We start from the raw sequence: 24,906 nt of genomic DNA on the forward strand, positions 1-24,906 counted from the left end.
CTGTAAACTCGTAACTTACTAACAATGCTTGTAATTTGCTGTTTTCCAAATAAGCAAGTAAATTAATAAAAATGAATAAAATGAATAAAATTCATCCAACTAATTCGTTGTAATATTTTGTAATTCGCATTATTTTCGTGTAAAATTCGACTCCTCTAATCGTAAAAAATCCAAATAATACTGATCGTTTAATATCAATTACGGATTCATTGTAAAGGTTTGGATGAATCGATTCTTCTGCTACCTGTCCTACTTCTACTATATCCATCGCTTTTTCTTCCCTCTCTCGTCTGTAGTTGACTACTCGCTTCAATCGCCAATCATCGTCCGATTTATTATTTATGCCGCGAGACTTTATTAATATTTGAATGTCAGCTAACCACAAACAATGTACATCCTAATAGTGGACGTTATACATTACCGATTTTGTAATGTAATGTAATGTAACGAAAAATTATTCATAATTTATCAATCGCGGTAAATTTTTCTTATTTTTTTTATAACATCGTAAAAATATTTAGTAATTTATAATATTTTTTGTTCTGATGATTCGAAAACTCTTGCTTTACACAGTATTTTAAGAGAGAAATTAATTTATTAATAAATTTATTCATGATCCATCGAGTCTCCTCTGATTCTGAAACAACTCTATCCTGCTAATGTAAAAATGAATTTTTTTCCTCCTTAATTCTCTTAATCGCATCATAAAATTATTAAATGCATCATAAAATTATTGTTATTAAACTATTATTGTACTTTCTGCGAAATTTTCTTATTAACATTATAATCACGTAGATAATGAGGAACTTGACTCTATGATAATTTACATGAATAATTTTTGGATTTAACACTGAATGATAAATTTTAATTGTTCAGAGAAAAAAAAAATCACATGCTTTATTTTAATTTACTTAATTTTTTTTTAATAAACAACAACGTCAACCACAAGAATAACAATAACAATGATAATAATTATTATAATATAGAGCATATATCAAAAGTCAGCTTTCTAGCTAAAATTAAATTTTCATCAAAGGGCAATCACTAAGCTAAATAACGCTTTTTCATAGCTAAATGCATTCAACGCTTAATTAGCAGAGTAGAGCGGAACATTTTCGATAAGTCGATAAGAAAGCCATGAAAATTACCATAATCAAAGGATTAATTAAAACCGAAATTTCGTTTCATGATATTCATATAAGTAGAAAACAAAATGCTCGCAGTTAATAAGAAATTGCCACCGCATCTAACCCAAATAGCGAGTTCACTTGAAATTTAAACGAGAAAAAAGTCTCAAAGAAGCTTGCAGAACTTACAAGTCACAAAGGTATTGCGCACATCCAAAGCTCCTTGTCTACAACCCAAAAAGCTCGCGCTCGATGAATCGCGGAATCATTTTGCGTTAACCTCCTCCAATGGAGAAAAATTAAAATGTAATAGCCTATTCCCCCGCCCCTCCCTCCCTCCCGCCCTCCACAAACCACCACCTAGCCCCTACCCCCTAACCCCTATCCCCTAAATCGTCATCTGTTTTCCGGCAGGTGGTGCTCGTGTCTAGGATGCGCTCGGCGTGTTCCCTAGACCTCGCGCCCACGAGAGGGACTGAAGCGGTAGAGGCCCGAGCCCTGGGAGGATGATAGATCACAAGCCGCAGATTCTACTGGCGCCGGCGCTGAGCAATAGCAGCTGCTGGCGCAGCCATCCCGGTGGCTTCGAGGCCCGCTGGCAGACGCCCGGCGTCGGCGAGCTCGTACGCGCCACCCTCGTCCTCCTCCTCAGCCTCGGTATCCTCGGCGCGAACCTCCTCGTTATCTGTGTCATCAACAGCAGAAGGTACCACAAGTACATTCACGCCCAGGTGAGTCCTTGAGAGCTGTCGTTCGGACCTACTTCGGACATCCGGAGTGATTGCTCAGGGCCAACATTGGTGAAAATTCGCGAAAAGGATTATAGTTGCCTAACGATCTCGCTCGCATTTACTTTACTTTATTCCTTTATTTATTCTTATGAAAGCTATCGAGCTACTGACACAACTTTATATCGTTCTCTTCTCAAAGCTCTTCTCAGCTCTTCTCTTCAAAGCTGTTTTTCCTTTTGATTCCGGTGGTTGGTCACGAACTGGCTCAAGGCACATCCCAGTGTATGAGCATTTCTTATCTTTTAAGCACATTAGACATTGTTTGTTTAACCATTAAAGGAATGTAATTACGAAGAAGCGTAATTAAATTTTAGTCTTCCTAAGGCAAGTATTCAAAGTCGTACCATTTTCTACGATTCACCACCGTACAACAATCCTATTATATTTATCGATTAAAAAATATAAGCTCAGTCACGTCATTTCTTAACGTATATAACACAATGGCATCCCGACTCCTAATAATCCATTCGAATTTTAAAAATAATTTTACGCTAAAAAGCCGAAAATACATCCAAGAGGCAAATAGATAAGTTTCTTAGGGACATTGACTCTCGAATACTATCTTATCTCAGCTACTTATAAAATTTTATCATTTCCAGTAAAAGCGTCTGTACACGAACACATGATTATCTCATCCAATGATGAGGTACACGTGACCTATAAGTCTAATTTTGCTAAGTAAATCGCATCCATTTGTTTACTTTATGTAATAATCATATATCAGTAAACGCCATATCAATGATAAATCCAGCAAAGAATAAATCACTCGATTAAAATAATTAAAAAAACAATAATAAACAATAATAATAATCTGTTCCTGATAAGACACTGTACATAAATACACTTGGGCACAGGCACACTTACATACATATGTGAATATATATATTTAAATGGAAGAATATACTTGGAAATAGCTTTTAAGATTCTCCAATGGCATAATAGTATTATTAGATTGAAAAAAATTCAATCCACAACAAAAGATTTTAATCGCTATTGTTTAATCGCTCTTCTTCGAATTAAAAATTTTTTAAATATCGTTAAAATCATCAAGTCAAGATTCATAATTTGGCAGTGCTATTTATTATTATTCATTTTTAACGAATCGTAGAATAAGAAAAATTATATCCATTATTTACGCCGCGATGTAATTTGTCAAACTCGAGGTAAGCTTAACGAGGCTCTTCATTAAAACAAAAAAAAAAAAAAAAAAAAAAAAAAAAGTTACAAACATATATTCTTTGGAATATGAAAGCTCGAATCGTTGAAATATATCGAATTTATTCCTCATCTAATTTGCTTTTATATAGCTGGAATAAAGTCGATCATAAACACCGTTTAGTACAATCGAATCCTCAATTTGTTCATTTCAATTCCTAAATGATACAGATTATTATTCCTTCATGCATAACTAGTATTTTCTTTCTTTCAATTACAATTTCGCCAAAATTATTTTAATGTTTCAATATTTTAATGATTCAACGATAAGTTACGTGAATTAATCATACGACATTTTCCAAATACTAATAAATACTTTAGATTATTAGATTTTTTTATATATAAACAGTTTACATTATATGATTTACCTATATATACATTATTTTACAAATATAATTCGTATAAAAGTCACGTATCTTTATTAATGATTATGATAACAGAATCCAAAAAGTCATTAATTTCAAAGAAAAATACCGAATAATGTTGAAAGAATATTATGTAATATGTGAATATAACATTTGTATAATTATTTTTAAAAAGTTTAAAATGTGTTTTCGCATGTACACGCATTTCTGTGCGATTAAAATTGTACATTTATACAATTATGAGAAATTGTGGATAAAAAAAAAAAATATATATATATATATATATATAACAATTTCATATGTACATATTAATAAAAATTTTTATAAATAGTAAGTTATACAATGACAAATAAACACGTGAATATATAAATACGTGAAGTGATTCTTTTAATGAAATAATTTAGACCAATATAAATGAATTTTTTAGCATTTAATTGTGCATCCTCAATCAGGATAAGTTCTCCTGAACGTGCATCTCCAATTATTATTTTCTTTCACACTTCCTTAGCTCTTTGTAATGTCTACAGACACGACCACGGCCGTATATCTATACTCTATATAGAATAAACAATTAGTATTAATAACTATAATTATTTTAATGTAGTTTTAAAATTTTATGTTTATATTTTATTTTTTTAATAAAATCTACATACTCTATATAGTACTTATTTAAAAAATTTCGCCATATTGAAAATCGTGGCTGAAAATATTCTTATTATTGTAGAATAATAATTAATTAAGCGAAGTATTATCACTATCATTTTTTTATCATAAATAGTTAGACGCGTATTAGTATTCTTAATGTATAAAGTTAAAAGTTTATTCGTGAATATAGAGAATTTTGAAGGGCATTCTAACTACATTTAAACGCATTATAAATTTACGTGAGTAGGTGCACTATGGGCTTGTTAGTTATACGTGTAATATTGTCGTGAAACCATCCAAACATTCTGGAAACTTGATCTGTCGCAAGGTGGCTCACTTGATAGTATCGCTATTGATGAACCAAATATTTTGATAACTTTTCATTAATTTTAAATGAGTTAAATTTTCGGTGCAAAAATGCAGAACCGAGCTTTGCTTAATAATTCGTTAAGCTACTCTTAAGAAGAGGAAATTTCATCATTCCAAAAGCATAATAACGAATTTAACAAATTATTATGCTTTCCAATCATTATAGCTATTTCTGATAATCACATCCACAAAATTATGTTATAATACTTGTAAAAAATAAAAAATAAAAAAAGAAAAGAAAAGAAAAAAAAGAAAGAAAAAAAAAAGAAAAGAAAAACAAGACTTAGACTAAATTTATATATTATTATGAGAAATGTATTTGTAATTAATATTTCAAATGTTATATTATTATTGCTTCTTCACTCTATCGGTCCATTAATTTTTATAATTTTTCAATATATATTGATTATGAATTCCAGCACTAAATGTTTAATTTGTCATTATTGACACTTATCCTATTATTAGGATTCAAGCGAACTTATCAAAACAAATCTTGAAACATTTAGTAGTGAACAATATAATATTGTCAAATATCATTATACATATGTATTTTATAAGCGCACACAATGAAAAGATATAATATTGTAAATAGGCTTATGAGCATTAGATGTCGAAAATTAAAATATCAACTCGACTTTTATATATTTAATTTTAATAACTTAAAACATATTTATGCTACGTACATAATTTATTTTCAATTTTATCTATAATATTTATCAAATTACTTTAAAGGCCAATAAAAAAATTTATAATATTATATATAAGTTCATTATTATTATTATTATTATTATTATTATTATTATTATTATTATTATTATTATTATTATTATTATTTATTATTATTATTGATTATTATTTATTATTATTATTATTTACATTGCGCTTAATACAATATATGATATTTTTATACTAAATGAAATTCAAATTATAAAAATTTACAAGATAATATGGATAAAAAATAAAAAATAAAAATATTCATGCACGAATTATGAATATTCTCCTATAGAAGCTATATTTAATCGATTAATAAACATAAATAATATATTCAATTAGAATATAAATTTTTCCAATATCATGTTACGAGAAAGTAATATAGCGCGTCAATTAGTGGCATATCACATGATTATAAAAATGTATATTCAAAAATTGAAAACGAATTTTAAATTATAATTAATAAATTTAATATTTATCATTGATTCGAGTGCATTTGAATGAATTTCCAGAGAGTCGGATAATAGGAAAAAGTTACTTGGTTATTTTATGCCTAGAAATGCTTATGAATCAAGTTGTTCGTGATTATTTACAATGATATAAACGAGTATTAGAGGCTAAGGAAGCCTTTGAGTAGCGACATACATCAAGAAATAATAATCCCAAGCAAACGATAATTTACCCTTGCAATTTTCATGTGTTACCGATCCGCCGACAGCCACGATATTTACTGACAAGTTTGGCGAGCAATGACCTCGCGATCGGCCTCCTGGTGACGCCCTTCGGCTTCGTGCCCGCCATATACAGCTGTTGGCCATACGGCGAGGTGATTTGCCAGATCCAGGTATGTAATCACTAATTATTTTTCCAATCCTTTGGTCAATCAATGATTTATTAGAACGTACATTCTTACTTTCTTTTTTTCTTTACCTTTCTTTTTTTTTTTTTTCTTTTCTTTTTAATAAGTGAGCATTGGGATAACGAGACGATTGAAGGCCTTTGCATTGAAGGGATTTGCGATATAGTATTTTCTGAATTATAATAGGTACTGTATAATGGTAGGACGCAGCAAACGTTCGTTTGTTAATATCATTAAAATGTATGCGAGTAATTTGGCTAAGTGAGCATGAGCAGTCGAATGCATCCTATTCACTTTTCCATTTTCAATATTAACGATCTCACGATCTCCCAATGTGAATATTTCGATTAAACTGATTATGAATTTCAAATGTAAATAAAGAATTCATGCATTATGGGGCTGATTAAGCAAATTAACATAATCACATTTTAACGTAGTAATTTAGGCAATTAATAAATTATTTTATTATTTATCAAATATTTTCCTAATTGCTACACATGGTGATATTAAGATTATTATAGAAAATAAAATCATCAACATCATCAGCACAATATGTATATATGCGCATGCGTGTGTGCATGAATGTATTTATATAACATATAACAACAAGTTATAAATATACCTTGTTAATATTATAAAGTGATAATTTTAAATTAAAAAAGAATTATTATCATTTCAAATTATAATGAAGATCATATTGTTTTGTTTGTAGGAAACGTAAAACTGTAAGTTGTTCAAATATTTTAAAAATCAGTATGATTAAATTTAATTTAGATGAATTTATTTATATCAAATTTTATTTTTTAATGTGTAACATATTAAAAAGAATAATTTAATATTATAAATGTATAAGGTTTGATTTAAAAATTGTTATAAATTAACGATTAGAATTATCAAGAATTTAAACTTCCTTTATTATATATGCACATATATATATATATATATATATATATATATATATGTATATGTGTGTATATTGCCAATTTGATTAATAATATGTATATTTTAAAACACTTTTTATAATCGATATTGAAATAGAAAACTTAATTTAAAATAAAAAATTTAAGAATTAATAATATAACGAATACCGATTGTGATATTGGAATCTGTGAAAAGGACATCGTGTAATACCTTCTTTTTTTAAGAAAATCTTAATGCAATTTGAAAGGAGGCCAAGCAACGTTCTGATTCTCCGGCTCCACTCGTTAATTCCCGCCAATAACTCTTTCATTGGACTAATAAACTAGCAGACGACGATTTCATTTCTTCATTCTCCAGCTCTTCATCAATTCCTTCTTATCCTCTTTCGCACTTCGTCTGAATTTCTACTTTTTCACCATAATTGTCTATCTCTTCTAATTTTACTGCCTTAGTTTTTTCATTTTAATTTTTCAGGCTTGAATTAAAATTTGCTTTTCTCTCTTTATATTTTACATCATTTGTATCTTCTTATTTGATATGATGTAACTTTTTTAATTCACTTCGGTTTTCCAGCATTTTTCATATTCACCTTCTCTGCATTTTTAAAACTCTCATGCGATCTCATTGACCAAATTTATAAATATAAATATTTTATCTACCTTTAATATTTCTACTTTAATAAAAAAATTTTCAATATTCCAAACAAAATTATAAATGATTGTTCAAGTTTTTATAAATATTGCAATGAAACAAATTTTTTTTTAAATAAAATAATATTAGAAATTATTAGAACGCAAAATTAAGCAAAAAAATACAATAAATAACATATTTTGAAATTACATTTAAAAAATTATTGATAAAGCTAATTTTTATTATAATATAATTAATATTAATTGATTAATTTTTAATACTAAGATAGTTTAAAAATTTGTAAATAATACAATTATAAAGCATAAATATATCATGTATATTAAAATATATATATCATAGTTTTTTTTATATTTTTCAACATAATTTAGCATAATTTTTCATATGAACTTTTTCTTGGATATACTTTGGCATTATTAATATGTTTTCTTTTCAGCTTTTGTGCCTTTGTCATTTTTAGACATTTTCCGTCTTTTCCTATTACACAATTTATTTACTTTTATTTCATTAATCCTGACATATATTTTTTTTCTATCCCTTCTCAATCTGTCCTCCTCCGTCTCTCTCTCTCTCTCTCTCTCTTTCTTACTGTTCCTAATACACTTTTTCAGTATAAAATAATTGTATACTTCATTTTTATGTATTTTTAATTTAATAAAATTTTCTTACAATACTTTAAAAAATTCTACTTTTTAGATATGTTAGTGATTAATAATATTTTTAGAAAATAACATACATAAGGAATTTCATCGCTATTATTAAATAGCACAGTTATATGAAGAATGTATTTCGAGATTTTGATTATCCATGTATCCTTTATAAAATACTTGAAAAAAAAAAATAGAATTGAATTTCCTATACAGTAGAAATTTAAGTTATCTCTTACTGAATTATGGAGAACGGAATAACGGAAAAGTACGGAATCTCGAAATACATAAGAAAAATGGTTTAATCAAGTAAATGAGATTCGATCATTAATCGATCATATCGATCATCAGCCAATTATATCATCCACTAAAAACATCACATAAAAATTATTTGATACAATTCACAAGTAAAAAATTTTCATTCGGTCAACAAATGGAACATATAACTCTTGTACAAGTTTTAACTTTCTTCTTTATTTCTCAGCCTTTTAGTTTTATCTTCTACTCGTGCCAGTGTATTTTCTCTCCTTCTTTGCCTTATAGCATGAGCGCATAAATCTTACAATTCACTAAAGGTAGCTATAGGTAAGTGAGAGTAAAAAAGACAGAGAGACCGAGAGGAAATTGCCATCAGGTGCTCAGGCCACTTCCGGGATGGGAAAGAGGCAGAGGCACGTTATCGAGTTCCTGGTAATAATCTCGGTGGCAACGATGGCGGCAACGAACCACTGATTTGTGGTATGGTCTCTCTCACTCACTCCCCCTTACTCTCTCAATCTTTCTATATTTCTTGATTTCCTAGTAGAGTAATGGCAGCAGCGGCATTAATGGCAACACGCCGATGTTACCAGTGGTTACAATCAGGTATGGGTCAGACCTAGTTTGCGTCCATACTAGCCATCTTAACTTATTTTATCGAGTGCACGTCAAGATTTTTCTTAGTGCAACTACAAAATTATATCATTTTTAGTCATTTATATGGCGTTCTCTATAATTTATTATAATTCTACCTATTGACAACCTTGATAAATCTTGATTTGACATTGAGATAGGCTCGATATAATCCTTTAATGATAAATTTTCTTAATTTCCGATTTAACACTCCTTTATATAATTGCAATTTATGAAAATATTCCACATACATTTGGAATATTAAGACTTGTCTTGTTGAAAATTTAGAATTTAAATATTTTATGTTATTTTACATTACACTAATAGTTTGTCCTTATAGAAAATTGAGAATAAATTTTTTTTGCTTTGCGATAGAAATATAATAAAATGCAAATATTTCTCTTAATATTGATAATTAAACTACTCCTAATAATTCAAAAATAAAAAATATTATTTAAAATTTAAATCTGTTTATAGACTATGATCAATCGATCATATGCATAAATTGGTGCATTACATTCACAGTACAAATTATATTCTATTAATGGAAAAGTTTTGATAAAACAATTATTTGAAAAAATTAATAACTTCTAATCTTGAATTGAAAAGATGTATTTCATAAAGCATTCCACAAATATTATAAAATTAACACATTTCGGAATAATCATTATATTTATATAAAACAATTTGAATAATCAACAATATATACTTAAACCAACAGTTTTTTTATTTCAATATTTTTTTAATGGATTATTGAAAGATAACTTGATACATACATAATTTATGTATTCATCTGCATATGTAAGATTTTTAAATACTAGGAATTCTGTCGTATGCCTCTTCTATTTAATTTAATATAATGTATTACTAAACGTCCCATAATATTGAAATGTAATATTATTTTAAAATGTAAAATATTGCTCCTTTTAATGAGTGAGTAGGATTATTTTAAATCTGTAAAAAGAATTGTTCAATTAAAATTAAAACATTAAAATATTGTAATATGCATATATTTTGGAAATTCTATTTTGGCCGACTGTTATTAATATAATATAATAAAATTAATATAATAAATTAATGGAATAAAAATAGCAAATAGATGTTTTCAGACACTTACAATATTTTATTAGACAAATAGTTATTCGCGGGAATTTTTATTTTCATTTCATTGATAATGCATTTTTGTATAATTAGCGTGGAAAAACAAACGAATGAAATATGATAGAAAATATACATATGACGCTTGTCGACTATTAAGTCAGTAATTTCCAGTATACTGATGGATGATTAATGTTTAGAATTTTTTGTAACAATATTTAAAATACAGTGGTAAGCAGTGATTGTTTGAATTATCTCACTCTTAAATTAAAATTAACAATATAATTCAACTGCGTATAAGTTTAATATTTTCAATGGTACTGACTTCGTATGTATACATTATGACAAAAACAGTAAATTTATATATTTACATCTGTATAAATAAATATTTATAATAACTTTTCCTATATAATTTTAGTGCCTATAAATTCAAATTCATGCTAAAAATTAATGTAATAGCGTAACATCGATAAAATAAAATTGTGATAAATTTGAAAGGTAGTTAAAATCTTATAATAAAATGTTATAAAATAAAAAATGTCAAAACAAAAACATTAATTTAATGAAATAAGTACATATTGAATAAATGTATTAAGAATTTTAAAAGAAATTTAAATATGTTCAGATTTATAGAGTAGATACAAAATTTAATATATAACCGAGATGGACAAATTGATTAATTTATTTTAGCTCCTATCATTTTAATCTATTAAAATTGAAAAATATTAATAATTTTGAGAATCCACAACCCGATTCATCTATTAATGTTTATTTTGTTTTAGTCGTTAAACTTATGTATAAATATGCATTTAAATTCGTAAGAATATAAATATATAATAAAGTTATGGTTCTATGACTAATCAATACTATTTTCTAAATATTACATTAGAAATCCTTAGGTTAATTAGAGATCAAGTTTAACGTCTAGAAATCTAGGAAATGGATAAATAAATATGATAATAAACATTTATCTATATATTAATTTGTCTTCAATATATTATAACCACAATCAGTAACATCACTGTCACTCATTATCAACATTGTCAGATTTTTTATTCTCTTAAATAAAAAAAAAAATGATCTAATATTTGAAAATAATGTAAAGAATTTTGGTAGAAACTAGATCATTGAATATAAAGAGTCGACCTAGTACAATTTCATGGATATTAACATTTATTGTTTAAACGCCATTAAAGATATAATTTAATCCCTTAAACTCCCATATAATTTAAACTTCCGATACATATTGTCTATGTATATGTATATATAATACCAATAATATAAATAGCTGATCATAGATATTAAATTATTGGATATTTTGTATAATAAAATGGCACTATTGAAATATGGGAGAAGTTAATCATGAATTTTTACGATAACGAATTTCTTGACCAATTCTTAATTGTATATAAATAATATTTTTAACATATCATTTGGTTAATGATTTATAAATTTTTATTAAAGATACTATAATCTCAAAATATTTTTAAGTTTATTAAGTAATTATACAAAATTATAAATGTCTAGTATTTATCAATAACATTGATGAAATTTGAATAACTTTTTAGATAATTAATATACCTAGAAAAATATCTAATTAAATTATAAAATTATCTTTAACGATTTATTTTTCATGATAAGACAAGAATATTATAACATAATAGTTGAAACATGATAAATGCTTCGACTATCGTATTTTCTTCAACTATGGAATTTTCTTATGTAATAGTATCACTCATTGCCAGACTTATCGTTTATTTTATAATATTACTCATTGCATTATTGTAATACTCCGAATTAAAATTAAAAACTGAAACTATGTATTCGCTTCCTAGATCAAATACAGAATTTTTGTTTCCAATCTATTTCTACTACTTTACAATACATAATTATGTTTCGTTAAAGAATAAAATTATTAATTGAACGTGTATGTACATGATCAATGTCACTTAATGCTTCACAATGTAATAAAAACAATTGGAATGTGTAATAATGGACAAACCCCAATTTCTTATTGGACTATTTTTATTTTTTGACATACATCTGATTACACACTGTGTAATTCTAATGACAAAATTCTTTTCTTGAAGCGAAAACTCTCTGGTAACATTTGCTATTCCACTAATAGTATGTCGAAAATATCAAATTGATTTCCATTATAACGTTTCTCTTAAATTTTTCATCAAAAATACTATAAAAAATATAAAAATTAATTTACATGCCATTTATTCCTTGAATATAATCTTCGATATTATAATTTTCACAAAATCTTAAAGTGAATTGTAATGTCGTTTAATAAAATATTAAATTTTGCCGCATTCTTCAAATTATAGAGCATAAAGTATTTGAGAAATTTTTAAAAGATACAAATTTATAAAGAGAAATCCATTTTAATACTTCATTAAAAATTTCACATCTTTATACAAACAAATAGGTATGTAATAGGTTTGATATGTTGAAAAATTAGAAAGAATAAATTGAAATCTGAGCACAAATATATACACATTTTTTTTTTCAAATAAAAATATTATTATTTAATGATATAAATATACAAATAATATTATAATTTAAATTATACTCTAAGAATGAAAAAGAAAAATTATAGAATTAATATTAGTCGACAATCGTTTAGTTAAATAATAAATTTTTGTTAACCTTCAGTTTAATCGACAAATATATATTTTGTTAGATAAAATTTTTTTCTAATTACTATATTTTATTTAATATAACTTTTTAAAATAAAAGTAAAAATATACAATTATATTATGATTATAGTTCAATTCTTGGAAAAGAATTTTACGTTTCGATATACATGAAATTCATTGAAACATTGTATTAATTATAATTACATTTTTATGAATATTCAAGCAAATGTTGATGTCGCGCAGATTTAAATTACGGCAGTTAAGTATCGCATAGCAAAAATTTTTCCTCTAAATTAGTCATCTACGGTAGAAATAAATAATTCGCTGTTGATTTACAGCTCTTAAGTGTTAATAAATTTCATTAATTGTAATTATTTTTAAAACCATATAATACTAAAATCTAAGTATTAGTAAATAGTAAGAAATTTGGTCATACGAGAGATAATATAATATTGAAGAATGTAAACAACAGAATTGATGCATCAATAGAAAACAAGTAGATATGAAATTGTTTATAAATTAAACATATTTTCTTGCTGAAATTCATGCCTCTGATATGCGAGATTCTTAAAACAAAATTATCCGATAAAAGGGTTTTTCTCGAGTGTATGCTTTTTAGAACAAGGAAGCCAAGGTCAATAAACCGCTGCAACGCTTGAAAGCTGAAGAAACACAGACTTTGATCTTTGTATTTCTAAGCTCCCAGCTTGCTTTATTGATTCGCTCGTATTTTACATTTTAAATATACTTCAATTATTCTCAAAATATAAAATAGAAACTTACTTTGAAGTGAATATTGCTAAATAACTATTTTCATGTTTTTTTTTTTTTTACTATTATTATTATTATATCTTGATTCGTAGTTGTTATTATCGTTTGCTGAAAAATATTCAAAATATAAGTTTTTTTTTTTCATTTAAACTTATTACTTAAATGCATTAGTAGATTACTAGAAATATATATATTTATATTATAATTAAAATTTAATTAAATTCTTAACTAATTACAACATTACAAATGTCGACGATAAATTAGTATTAATAAATAAGAAAATATACAACGAAGAATTTAATTATATTAATTATTTATTATATATTATATTAGTTATTGATATTATTAATATTATTCCAAAAACAAAACAAAAAAAAAACAAAAAAAAAAAAACTTAGTCATTTTACATATATTTTAGTCTACGTCTAAATGGATAGAATTATTGTATATAAGAAAATTTTATATAAAATTATTGAATTAACTTAACATTTATTTTGTATATAATAATAATCGGACTACGGTTTTTCTTTTACTCAAGTTGAAACAAATCATACAATTCAGGATTATCAATATCGCATGTTTTCTCAGTTTTATATTATAAGATCATATTTTCTGCAATGTCCAACATATTACGGACCATTCCACGCGACCTTATGGTCTATATCCATTGATCGATCCATAAATTTAATGTCCTGCCACTTCAGCTTCCTCATTTCTCTTAACCTTTTAATTCATTAATTGTAACTACATTCTTCCCCTTAGACGATTAATATTTCACTCGTGTAGAGAAAAAGATCTTTCAAAGCTAGAAAAATCTGATAGCATTTCCAAGAAAAGGGATATTTTCATTAATTATTTTCGACTTTTTGTATTAGACAACTTATATTTTACATTATTTTAAAGATTATAATGCTTACCGTGATTTTGAAAAAAATCTATTATTCTCCGGTAATTATCTTTTATATGATAATGTTATATGATTTATTTATATGGTTTAATATCAATTTGCACAAGCTAAATTAACTTTTGTTTAAAAATGTATTGATTTCATTTCTTAGAATTATCCTTTAGCTACCATAGTTGGAAGTTTTGATGAATTGAAATGAAATATAATGAAGTTGATTGGAACAAAGGAATAATTAAGAGTAACATTAAGCGATGTGAAGCCTGTAAGTCTAAGCAGATAGCAACAAACGTACTCAAAGTAAAAGGTCATAAGTTGTCCAAATGCTTTATTTCCGTTTTTCTCTCTTCGTTTTCCTCAAAATGAAAATTAAAAAAAATAAAAAAATAAAAAAATAAAAAATTATTTGAAGATGCTTGAACTAGCCGTGCTTCGACTCCTCGTAAAACGCGGGATCTCTTTTCCCTTTCTAAACTGTATTTACGCCCTCAATACGGCTGTCCACGACTCCATCATCGTGCCGTCCCTTGGGCTTTTTTTTTTTTTTTTTTCACATCTTAAATGCACATTGCCGCTTTATCCGAACCTCATACTTCGTAGCTTCTATGAAGCCGCTACTACGACTATAAATGTAGGTCATCTGTTTCTTAGTGTGCCGTAGTGGTTGATAGAATTATCTTGCCGGTCATTGGTAATTTACAAGGATATAAAATTTCCAAACATAAGCGATGCAATTCTTATAGAAGAAACATGAATCATGAGATATGTAAACGAAAAGCTAGACGAAAGTTTAACTACATTTTCTGATGTTTTTCTCGTTGTCCAACTATTCACTCCATATAAAATTGATGATTCCTATCAAATTTAGTGACTATTGTTAAAAAAAGCATTGGTTATACATTAATAATCAATAATTATTCATTTATATTACTGAAAAATAAGATTCAAACTCAAAATACTAAATTCGGAGATGCTATTTGGAACTTGGAGTGAAACATTAAGAAAGTCGATGACATTCAAGTTGCTGTTGAGCGACACCTTTAGCTGACCTAACACTTATAATATTTTTCACTAATACATTCCCGTACATAATACACATTTCATAGAGCTGTGAAAACTTTAATGACGTATTGAAGAAGCAAACGTTGCCATAAATATGAGCGATTTTAACATATGGCAGTAGCATCAACAGGGCCAAAAGCACATGCCACTCTTAAATCTATGTAAAACAAAAAAAAAAAAAAAACAACAAAAGAAAACAAAAAAAACTCATCGCTACGAGCTTCGTAATGTGACAAACAGGATTCTACATCTCACATCCCCATTGAGCAAGTAATTGCGGAAAGTTCGAGGCTTCCGAAGTACTCTCCACCCACTAAACGATCACTAAAGTTCCAGTCGTGTTACGGTCGGGGCACGTGGCTGATGTCCGTTACCCCTCTTATGAATAAGCTCTTCTCCACCCGCATAAAACACGAATATCCGCATGTGTATGTGCTTTCATATATAAGGCAGAAATATAATAATTTTTTCGAATAAGCCCGTAAATGGTTAATTTAGCGCATGAAAATATTTCTTAAAATGGTGTTAAATTTTACTAATAAAATAGATATAAAATAATCGGTGAAACTATGTCAAAATGTATATAAAAGCTTTCGTTTCGATAACATTCCATAAACGTTCGTTGGTACATGCGAAATCAAAGAGAAACCTTTCTAATCTTAAAAGTCAAGAAAATTTTCATATCTGACAATACTGATGAAAATTATTTATGTAAAATATATGAATGAATGAATGAGGAATAATTACATTAATTAATATAAATTGAATATGTTAATTAAGTTATGATAACGATATATAGTAAAATATACCATATTACGCATAAAAATTATTAAACAAGTAAAATTGTTTTAAAATAAATGCATTTACTTTTTATAAGAGATTGTAAGAAAAAATAGAATTTTTAGAATAATTGATTATTACGATCTTATGTTAAAGATGACTAGTTATTAAGATAAAAATTCTATTAACCTAAAACTTAATGGAAAATCTTTAAGAGATGTAGTCTTATTATAAGTATGTATATGTAAAATAAAATTTGTAACCAAAATATTGCAAATATAAAATTGTCGCTAACTGATTATTATTAATCATTGTCATTGTTACTTATGGACTTAATTTATGAGATATCATAAAACTTTGTAGTATACATTGTAGTGTAAAATAATAATTTCTCTTATCTCTTAAACATAAACGCATCAGACAACAAAATTACAGATGAAAACAAATTATTGTAAATTCAAGTATTACTAAAAATTAATAAAAAAAAACTAAAATCAATATTTATTAATGAGTGGCTATTTACAATTCCATAGATATAGTCTTAAATTTAACAATATAACAAACATTCATCAATATAATAAATAATCTTATTGCTTCTTCCCAAATTATATGAATCAGAAACAATATTATATCCACTATGATCTTCAAATGTCAATTTTAGAAATCCCTAATCAATATCAGATCAGTAAATTATCTTATATATTTATTAAACAAATATATTGAATTTAATTACATAGCAATACCCCGAATAACTATTTATCTACTTATTTATTCTACTTTTTTTTTCAAACCCTAACTAATATATTACCAATGTCTCAGACTGTCCAGCATTTACATCAATAACATATAACAAAAGAAGATTATTATTAAAGGCTCTCCTCGTTCTTCAAATATTTGTTCCTACTTGTAGACACAAATTATTGTATAATATAATCGAATAAAGGTCCTACAACTTGCCGTGGCGTTGAATTGGTTAAAATCAGGACAACAGTCGACAACAACTATGAGTATCCTAGTGACCGTTATTTACTAACCTTTCCCTCTCTCTCTCTCTCTCTCTCTCTCTCTCTCTCTCTCTCTCTCTATTACATTATTCGAGCTTTTTTTCTGGCTAACTGCCAATAGTTACCATAGTAACCATCTTAAATCTTTTTCGGACCATCATCCGTTTCTCTCTCTCTCTCTCTCTCTCTCTCTCTCTCTTTATATATATATATATATATTTTTTTTTTAGGATCGTCCTCTCTTCCTTACTACATCTGATGAATTCTCTAATTTATTTTACTTAAATGACTGTACTGAGGCTTATATTACAATTCAAATATAGAAAAATGTGTTATTTATTGTGTTATTCATAAATAATTGATATAAAAAATTAATTAAATGTATTTAATATACCGCTGTTTTATTATTGTAGTTTACTGTAATATTATTGCAATATTATTATAGTTGCATTATTTTTACGTTACACGTTTTATATAATATAGTAATTTTTGTCTCACGATAACATTAATTTTGCATAAAATTTTCACGAAAATATCTTATATATTCCTATATTGCAAAATTCTTAATCATTTCTATATTCCTAAAGAAATTCTAAACCAATAATTTTTCAAAGTGTATTTTATTCCCATCAAAAATGGAAATAATTTGTTTTTTATTACGTTTTTCCATTTAGATCGTTGAGATTTGAAAAAATAATCGTATAGGCCACTAGTTCGCTTCACTATAAATCTCATTTTATTCGTTTTCTACTTGATTTATTGCTTTCTTTTTATAATTAAGTCAGTACGTATGAAATATCTTAATAATAAATTACATTTATTACTTTAGATAGACGATTCTATGATATATGATTATACCTACAAATATAAATAACTACTCGTAAAGCATCGATAAAACTTAGGCTGAAATCTCAGATTTCATTTGAACAATCGGACAATAATCTTTTACGAAAATAAAGGAAATTAATATTAAATCATCTAAATAGAATAATTTCATGATGATTAAATAAAAATTAAAAATGATTAAATGGAAAAATTCTATGTATTTGAACATTGCTAGACTTTATTCGAACCCAAGTCAAATACAAATACCACCATTCTGCCTGATATTTTACATAAATCTATATACATTTATATCTACAATGAATATGCTTTAACATGAGTAATGTAAATAAAATTTTAAACTCTATTTATTTAAATATATAAATAAAATAAAATTAGTTTTTATAAAATTAACTGATATACAATTATTATGAATTAATTTATTAAAAGTTAAATTATTACATTACTGCATTCATATAAACATATATTTCAGAAAACTTTATGGATACTAATCACATACGCATATTTTATAATTAAAATAGACTTATAATTTTATTATAATAAATAATATTAAGTACAATGAATTGAATTAATTTCGTTATTAGCAATCGTTAATAATTTTAATTACACTTAAATATATTAATAAAACGGTAAGGTAATATACGGCGCAAAGAAATGTAATTGAAATTAAAATATTCGATTATATAACAATTCAAATAATAGTTTTAACGAGACAGATATTTTATTGCAAAAAATGCTCATAGTTTACGATACAATACGAATACTTTTGCTTTAGAATTAATTAATTCCAGTTATATTTATTTCATTTACAAATTCATATTTTCATTAACGTTTATTAATATATTTTTATGTATACTATGCTTTTTACACTATAATGTCCATGAAGTATATAGAGACAGTAAAGTTTATCTCTCCATAAGGGAGACATAAAATAATGTATCTCGTAAAAGGCTGCCTTCACTATAGAATTTATTATTTCATAGAATATTTAGCCATGTAAAAGTAACTTTACTAATATCGTTTATAAATATCGTTCTGAAAAATATTAAAAAAAAAAAAAAAAAGAAGAAGCAATCTTCGAAATCTCAACTCAATTAACAATTATTTAGTAGCTCACAATTCGTGAACTACATTGATTTTTTATTTAAAATATAGTTACTGCTACTTCAAAATTGATCTATCAGCATTGAAATAAATATAAATTTTCTTTTCCTGATCTTCATTTCTTATGCATTTATTTAAGCGAGAATAACAAATCACTTTATTCTATTTTTAAAATATCCAATAATAATAATGAGAAAAATGGTAGCTTTAATATTTGATTCTGTATAGTTTTTAAAGATAGGCTATAAACAATTCGGTCCAGACATCTAGTGTAGAATTTATTGAATACTTAAACGTTCAGTTAAGACTTACGATGATATATTTTCATTAAAAAGTACTAAATTAAGTATATGCAAAAACTTTTAGGAACAGAACTTTGAAATATCAATAAAACTATAAAAGTATTTCACGATATATAGAAGTTGGTGAATTGATAAAGGAAGATTATATTGCTGTTGACTATACGCAACACGAACTGGAGACTCTATTTTGAAATTAAACGAAAAAAGTGTAAATAACAATTTTAAATTTCGAAATTGTATTGAATTAAATTTTCAGAAAATATATACGTAATATTGTTGTATATATAAAGTAAATACAAAAAGTAAGCCTATTTGATGTTAGAAAATAATATTTATCTATATAATTATCAAGATATGTTTATCAAGAAATACTAAATGATACAGTATATATTTGCCTTTACACGAGTATATACATATTTAGTCATAACAACAACAACAACAACAACAAAAACAACAACAACAACAACAACAACAACAATAATAATAATAATTAAGGATATTATTATATTTAATAATCAATTAATGAAAGTATATTTTGCTCTATCCAAGCACATAATATATAATATAACATTAGAGAGATTTAAGGAGACTAATACACATAAAACGCATTAAGTGTATCTTCATCATATAGAAAAAAACAGATGCAGTCAATAGAAATGTAATTATAAGTCAGACATACGTGGCGTAATTCGTGAAGTAAGGGTAAATATGAAATTCTCAAATTTTCTTTACCAAACATTCTCAAATAAAAGGCACGTACCATTTATCAAAAATTTTCTAAAAATTTATTTTCAAAGAGCATTATTATTCCTTTATACCAAATTTGATAGTATTCGATTGCAATTTAGGGCGACTAAAGAATGACTAAAATATCATATAAACGATATCTAAGCACAATGATTTTAATTTCCATAATAATAAAACTATAATATTTAACAGTAATTTATAAATTTGCCTTTAAATTGTTAGCATAACGAAAATCTATTCTTTAAAACGTAAAATTAATTTTAAAGTTAACCTGCTATTATAAGCCCATAAATCAAGTAAATATTAATTAAATTATAATGTCCCTTTATATATTATTATTATAATTGTTTGCTAATTTATAATATTATTATAATAGTTGGTGAAATTTCTCCCTCCTACTTTCGAAATAATTAATCATGCCTTATACCTTCAATACATCGAACCAATGTTTGTCTAATAATTAATAAGACATTTTCATATGAATTTCTTTAAAAATCTCTTTAAAATATAATTAGCAATTATCGTTAATTGAATTCCTTCAATTTTTATGTAGACAGTTGCCAGGAAATTTAGAAAGTTTGAAGACATTTTGAAAGTAATCTATATAGGAGTTTAAATGTAAAACGTATTTTGCAGTGGCAGCCATGAGAGAGAGAATTTGTTTTTCAGAAAATGCACTTCTCTTATAGCTTCTTCAGAGTATTTCATGCTATAAAAAAAAAAATAAAAAAAAAAAAAAAAATAAAAATAAAAAAAAAAAATAAATAAATAAGAGTAGAAAGTGAAAAAATCGAAAATCCTAGGTAAAACAACGGAATTCTACTTGTGATTTGTAAAAACTTTTAAGAAGAATTTTGCAATGCTATCAAAGAAAATTACTTAATCACGAGTTTCGATAGCAATTCGTTAAAGTTTCAATCATTTATTATTCCGGCTTTTGTAAGCTCTTAAATTATTTATTATACTGTATAATTCATGTTATTTTATTTACCATAAATTCAACTAGTCGCTAATAATTATTTAGCAGGATATAGCTGTTGGATGAAAATATCCACTCACTGGCATTATTTTTATATTAAGTGTATCTTTTATGCAAAACTTGAATAAAGAAGGATATTAAGAATAACTTTAGTTGTTAACTAACTTTCAAAGAAAAAATTTCTTCGTTTCTAGAGTAATAATCTTGATACAATCCAGCAAAGTTTTTCAAAAATAAAAGAAAAAAAATCATATAACATGCATTATAAAGTAATCTGCGAACAGAATATACACGTACACTTACGCGAGTGTAAGCTCATTTTGCAAAACTCACGCAAGAAGCTCATACAAGCCTAACTACATTTCCTTACGTTTACGTAAACAGGCATAAGACTGCGATAGCATTAAAAGTAAAAACCCCTAGCATTTATACTATGCCAATATCAATTTGCTTATGTTTTAATCGAAGTACAACTGAGTAATTGCAATTTTCCTCTGATTATTTCGCTCGTCTTCTCACTCGCTCTCTCTCTCTCTCTCTCTCTCTCTCTCTCTCTCTCTCTCTCTCTGTCTGTCTCTCTGTCTGTCTCTTTTCATCTTTTGGTCGTTAAGTAGCACTAGAACAAGAATTTTTTACGCTATTTTCGTGTGTACATGGATGCTATCCTTGAGCATATATTCCAAAAGTGCATGAGAGTGCGAAACGCCGAGCTTTACGATAATCGTCGGCTCAGTACACAGTGAAAGCTTTCTTTTTCGTTTCTATTTCATTGTGTATATTCTGGCAATCTTTTAATCGAGATAAAAGCTAGCGTAGAGTAAGATATAGTTCTTTTTTTTTTTTTAAGTATAACGCCATTTGCAAAAGCTGAATTTTTTATTTCTATGTAAAATATTGTTTTTCTTTGTTTTTTTCTTGTTTTTTTTTTTTTTTTTGTTTTTTTGGTATTTTCATTTAACTATATTTTCCTCCAGTTTAAGGTCACATTTAAAAATTATGTCTACCGAGGAAGCAAGTATTCATTTTGCAGAAAACTAAAGCTAACTCGAGAGTGGAATGCCTCATTGTGAGCTTATATTATTAACATAATAAATCCAGATTTATTGCTAGAAAATAAGAAAATTGTCGGCTCGTAAAAGACTTAAATTACTTAGATCGAAAATCTTCCGTCTTCATACGTGAATTTCAAACAGGATTTCAAATAAAGACACTTATGGTCTTTACATTTAAAAATATAATTCATATAATTAAACTTGCCCAAACTTAATAATTAATTTATTAATAACTAATAAATTTAATAGTCTAACCGAATTCGTATCAATGTCTAATCGTAAAACTTTTATCATTTTTAAAATAACGTAATTTAAATTATCAATAAAATAGAGCGTATAAATGCATAAAAATAAAATTAATCAGGCACCACTTGATAATAACAAATTTAAATAAAGTAATATAATTAAATTCAAAGCCTACGTGAATAAAGTATTTATAACCAAAAGTTTATTTTTGTCTAAGAACACAATCAAAGAACGCATCTTTTTTAACTTTTGAAATAAAAAAAAAAAAAAAAAAAAAAAAAAAAAAAAAAAAAAAGAAAGAAAAAAAAAAGATCTAAATATTGACGCTGACATGAAACTTTAAAGCAATTAATTAATTCGCAAAATATCAGAGTTTAAATAAGAAAATTTAGCTGAGATTATAAGAACGAAATAGAATAAAATACGTTAATGTTCACCTAATCAGTCTAGTGGATTGGAAACGTTGTGATATCCGCGCAGCAATTTCTCGAAAATTTACCCACGTAATATTCAATTTCTAGTACCAAATTCTATCTTGTCTTTATTCAAGTTCAGCCTCCCAAATATATATATATATATATATATATATATATATCTATCGCTGTCAGTACTTTGTTTAAACCTAGTCATCTATACCTTTTTTTGTGCCTTGAACGGGCAAGCCTCGTCAATATGATAGAAAATTCTTTAAGTAGACAAATTCTATGACTCGGATATAAAACGATAAACACTTCACCTCAAATGACGATTTCATGTCATTAATAAATACTACCAGATATTCTCTGCATTATCCACTTTTCGTTGAAGTTGAGTAAAAGTTCATATCCCATGATTAGCTGCTTACATGGCGAGCTAGATGAAACTCCTAATATATTAATTAAATTATCAATTATATGTAATATAATGTAATATCGAATTAGAAAGATATGTAATGCATTCGGTATATAATTAATGTAAATTTAAGATGCAAATATAATTAAAGATTGTGGTTCAAGAGATTTTAGAATAGAACAATAATCGCCTATGTGGCAATATTATGGGTACGTGTGAGCATCGTGTCCATAATAATAATAATAATAATAATAATAATAATTTATACATTAAAAGATATTAATAATTAAAAGGACGATTCTTCTAAATAGCAAAAATAGGATGTATGTACGTATTAAAATTAAAAAAATAACTTAATACAAATCTAAAATTAAATAACAAATGTACATACATTTATATATTCTGAAAAATATTATAGAATAATACAAAAATAGTTTTCATTTACAAACATTATCGAGCATTAAAAGTATAATATGTAGATTAATAAGAATTTTAATAAATGATTATGCAATATATCTCGAATGTCTCGACTGAGACAATAAATAAGAACAATAATATACAAAAGAATGGAAAATTAAAATTAAACTTATAATATAAAGCAGTATGGTGAAATGTAGAGATATAAGAATTGTGGAATATATGGGAAAGATTGAAGACAAAAATGAAAGAGAGCATGAACTTTGTGTGGTAATGGAAATGGGAATAGAAAAGAAAAGTAGGTGATGTACAAGGGTACAACGTAAATTATTGTGCGAATTGTACATATGAAAATAACAAAGAAATACAATAAGAGAGAGAGAGAGAGAGAGAGAGAGAGAGAGATTGAGAGAGGGAGAGAATGAGAGTGGGATAAAGGAGAATAAACTATTCGTACAAACGGAAATCGTTTATCCTTCCTGTGCGATTCATTATGTATTCTGTCTCTTTCATAATGTGCAATTCAGCCCCGTTCGATCCGATTCTTTTATTCATTTTTATTAATAAAAGTTTTTATTAATAATAATTCGCTATTTTCTGTAAGTAAGAAATCTAAAAAATTGTCTCTATATCATTTCCTATTTAACAGTCCCTAATAAACTAAGAATGAAATTTCTTTAGAGATAAATATTTATCATAATACATATAGAAATATTAGTGTTTATCAAATATGGTAAGATAATTAATAAAGTATGTTTTATACAAGTATATTAAAATTTTTTATTGATTCTATGTTTTTTCGTGCATATTCTGTACAAAATATATTTAATTGTATACATTATTATAAATTAGCAGGTATAACGTTATATAATTGTAGTGATTTGTATGAATACATATAATTTATTAACCTTAACCATATTATTATTTGTATT

At 26.1% G+C, this 24,906-nt stretch overlaps 1 protein-coding gene across 1 annotated transcript in view; it reads left to right on the forward strand.

Moving 5' to 3' along the window:
* The first annotated feature begins 1,554 nt into the window (after positions 1 to 1,554).
* LOC105368391 (trace amine-associated receptor 1-like) overlaps positions 1,555 to 24,906 on the forward strand; it is a 43,714-nt gene continuing 20,362 nt past the window's right edge. Inside the window, exons 1-2 of the mRNA XM_011507400.1 lie at positions 1,555 to 1,858; positions 5,942 to 6,067. Coding sequence (XP_011505702.1) covers positions 1,634 to 1,858; positions 5,942 to 6,067 — 351 coding nt within the window. The 5' untranslated portion in view covers positions 1,555 to 1,633. The remainder of the gene's footprint in view (positions 1,859 to 5,941; positions 6,068 to 24,906) is intronic.

This window comes from Ceratosolen solmsi, unplaced genomic scaffold, assembly GCF_000503995.2.
Source record: "Ceratosolen solmsi marchali unplaced genomic scaffold, CerSol_1.0 scaffold6, whole genome shotgun sequence".
Taxonomy (NCBI): Eukaryota; Metazoa; Arthropoda; class Insecta; order Hymenoptera; family Agaonidae; genus Ceratosolen; species Ceratosolen solmsi.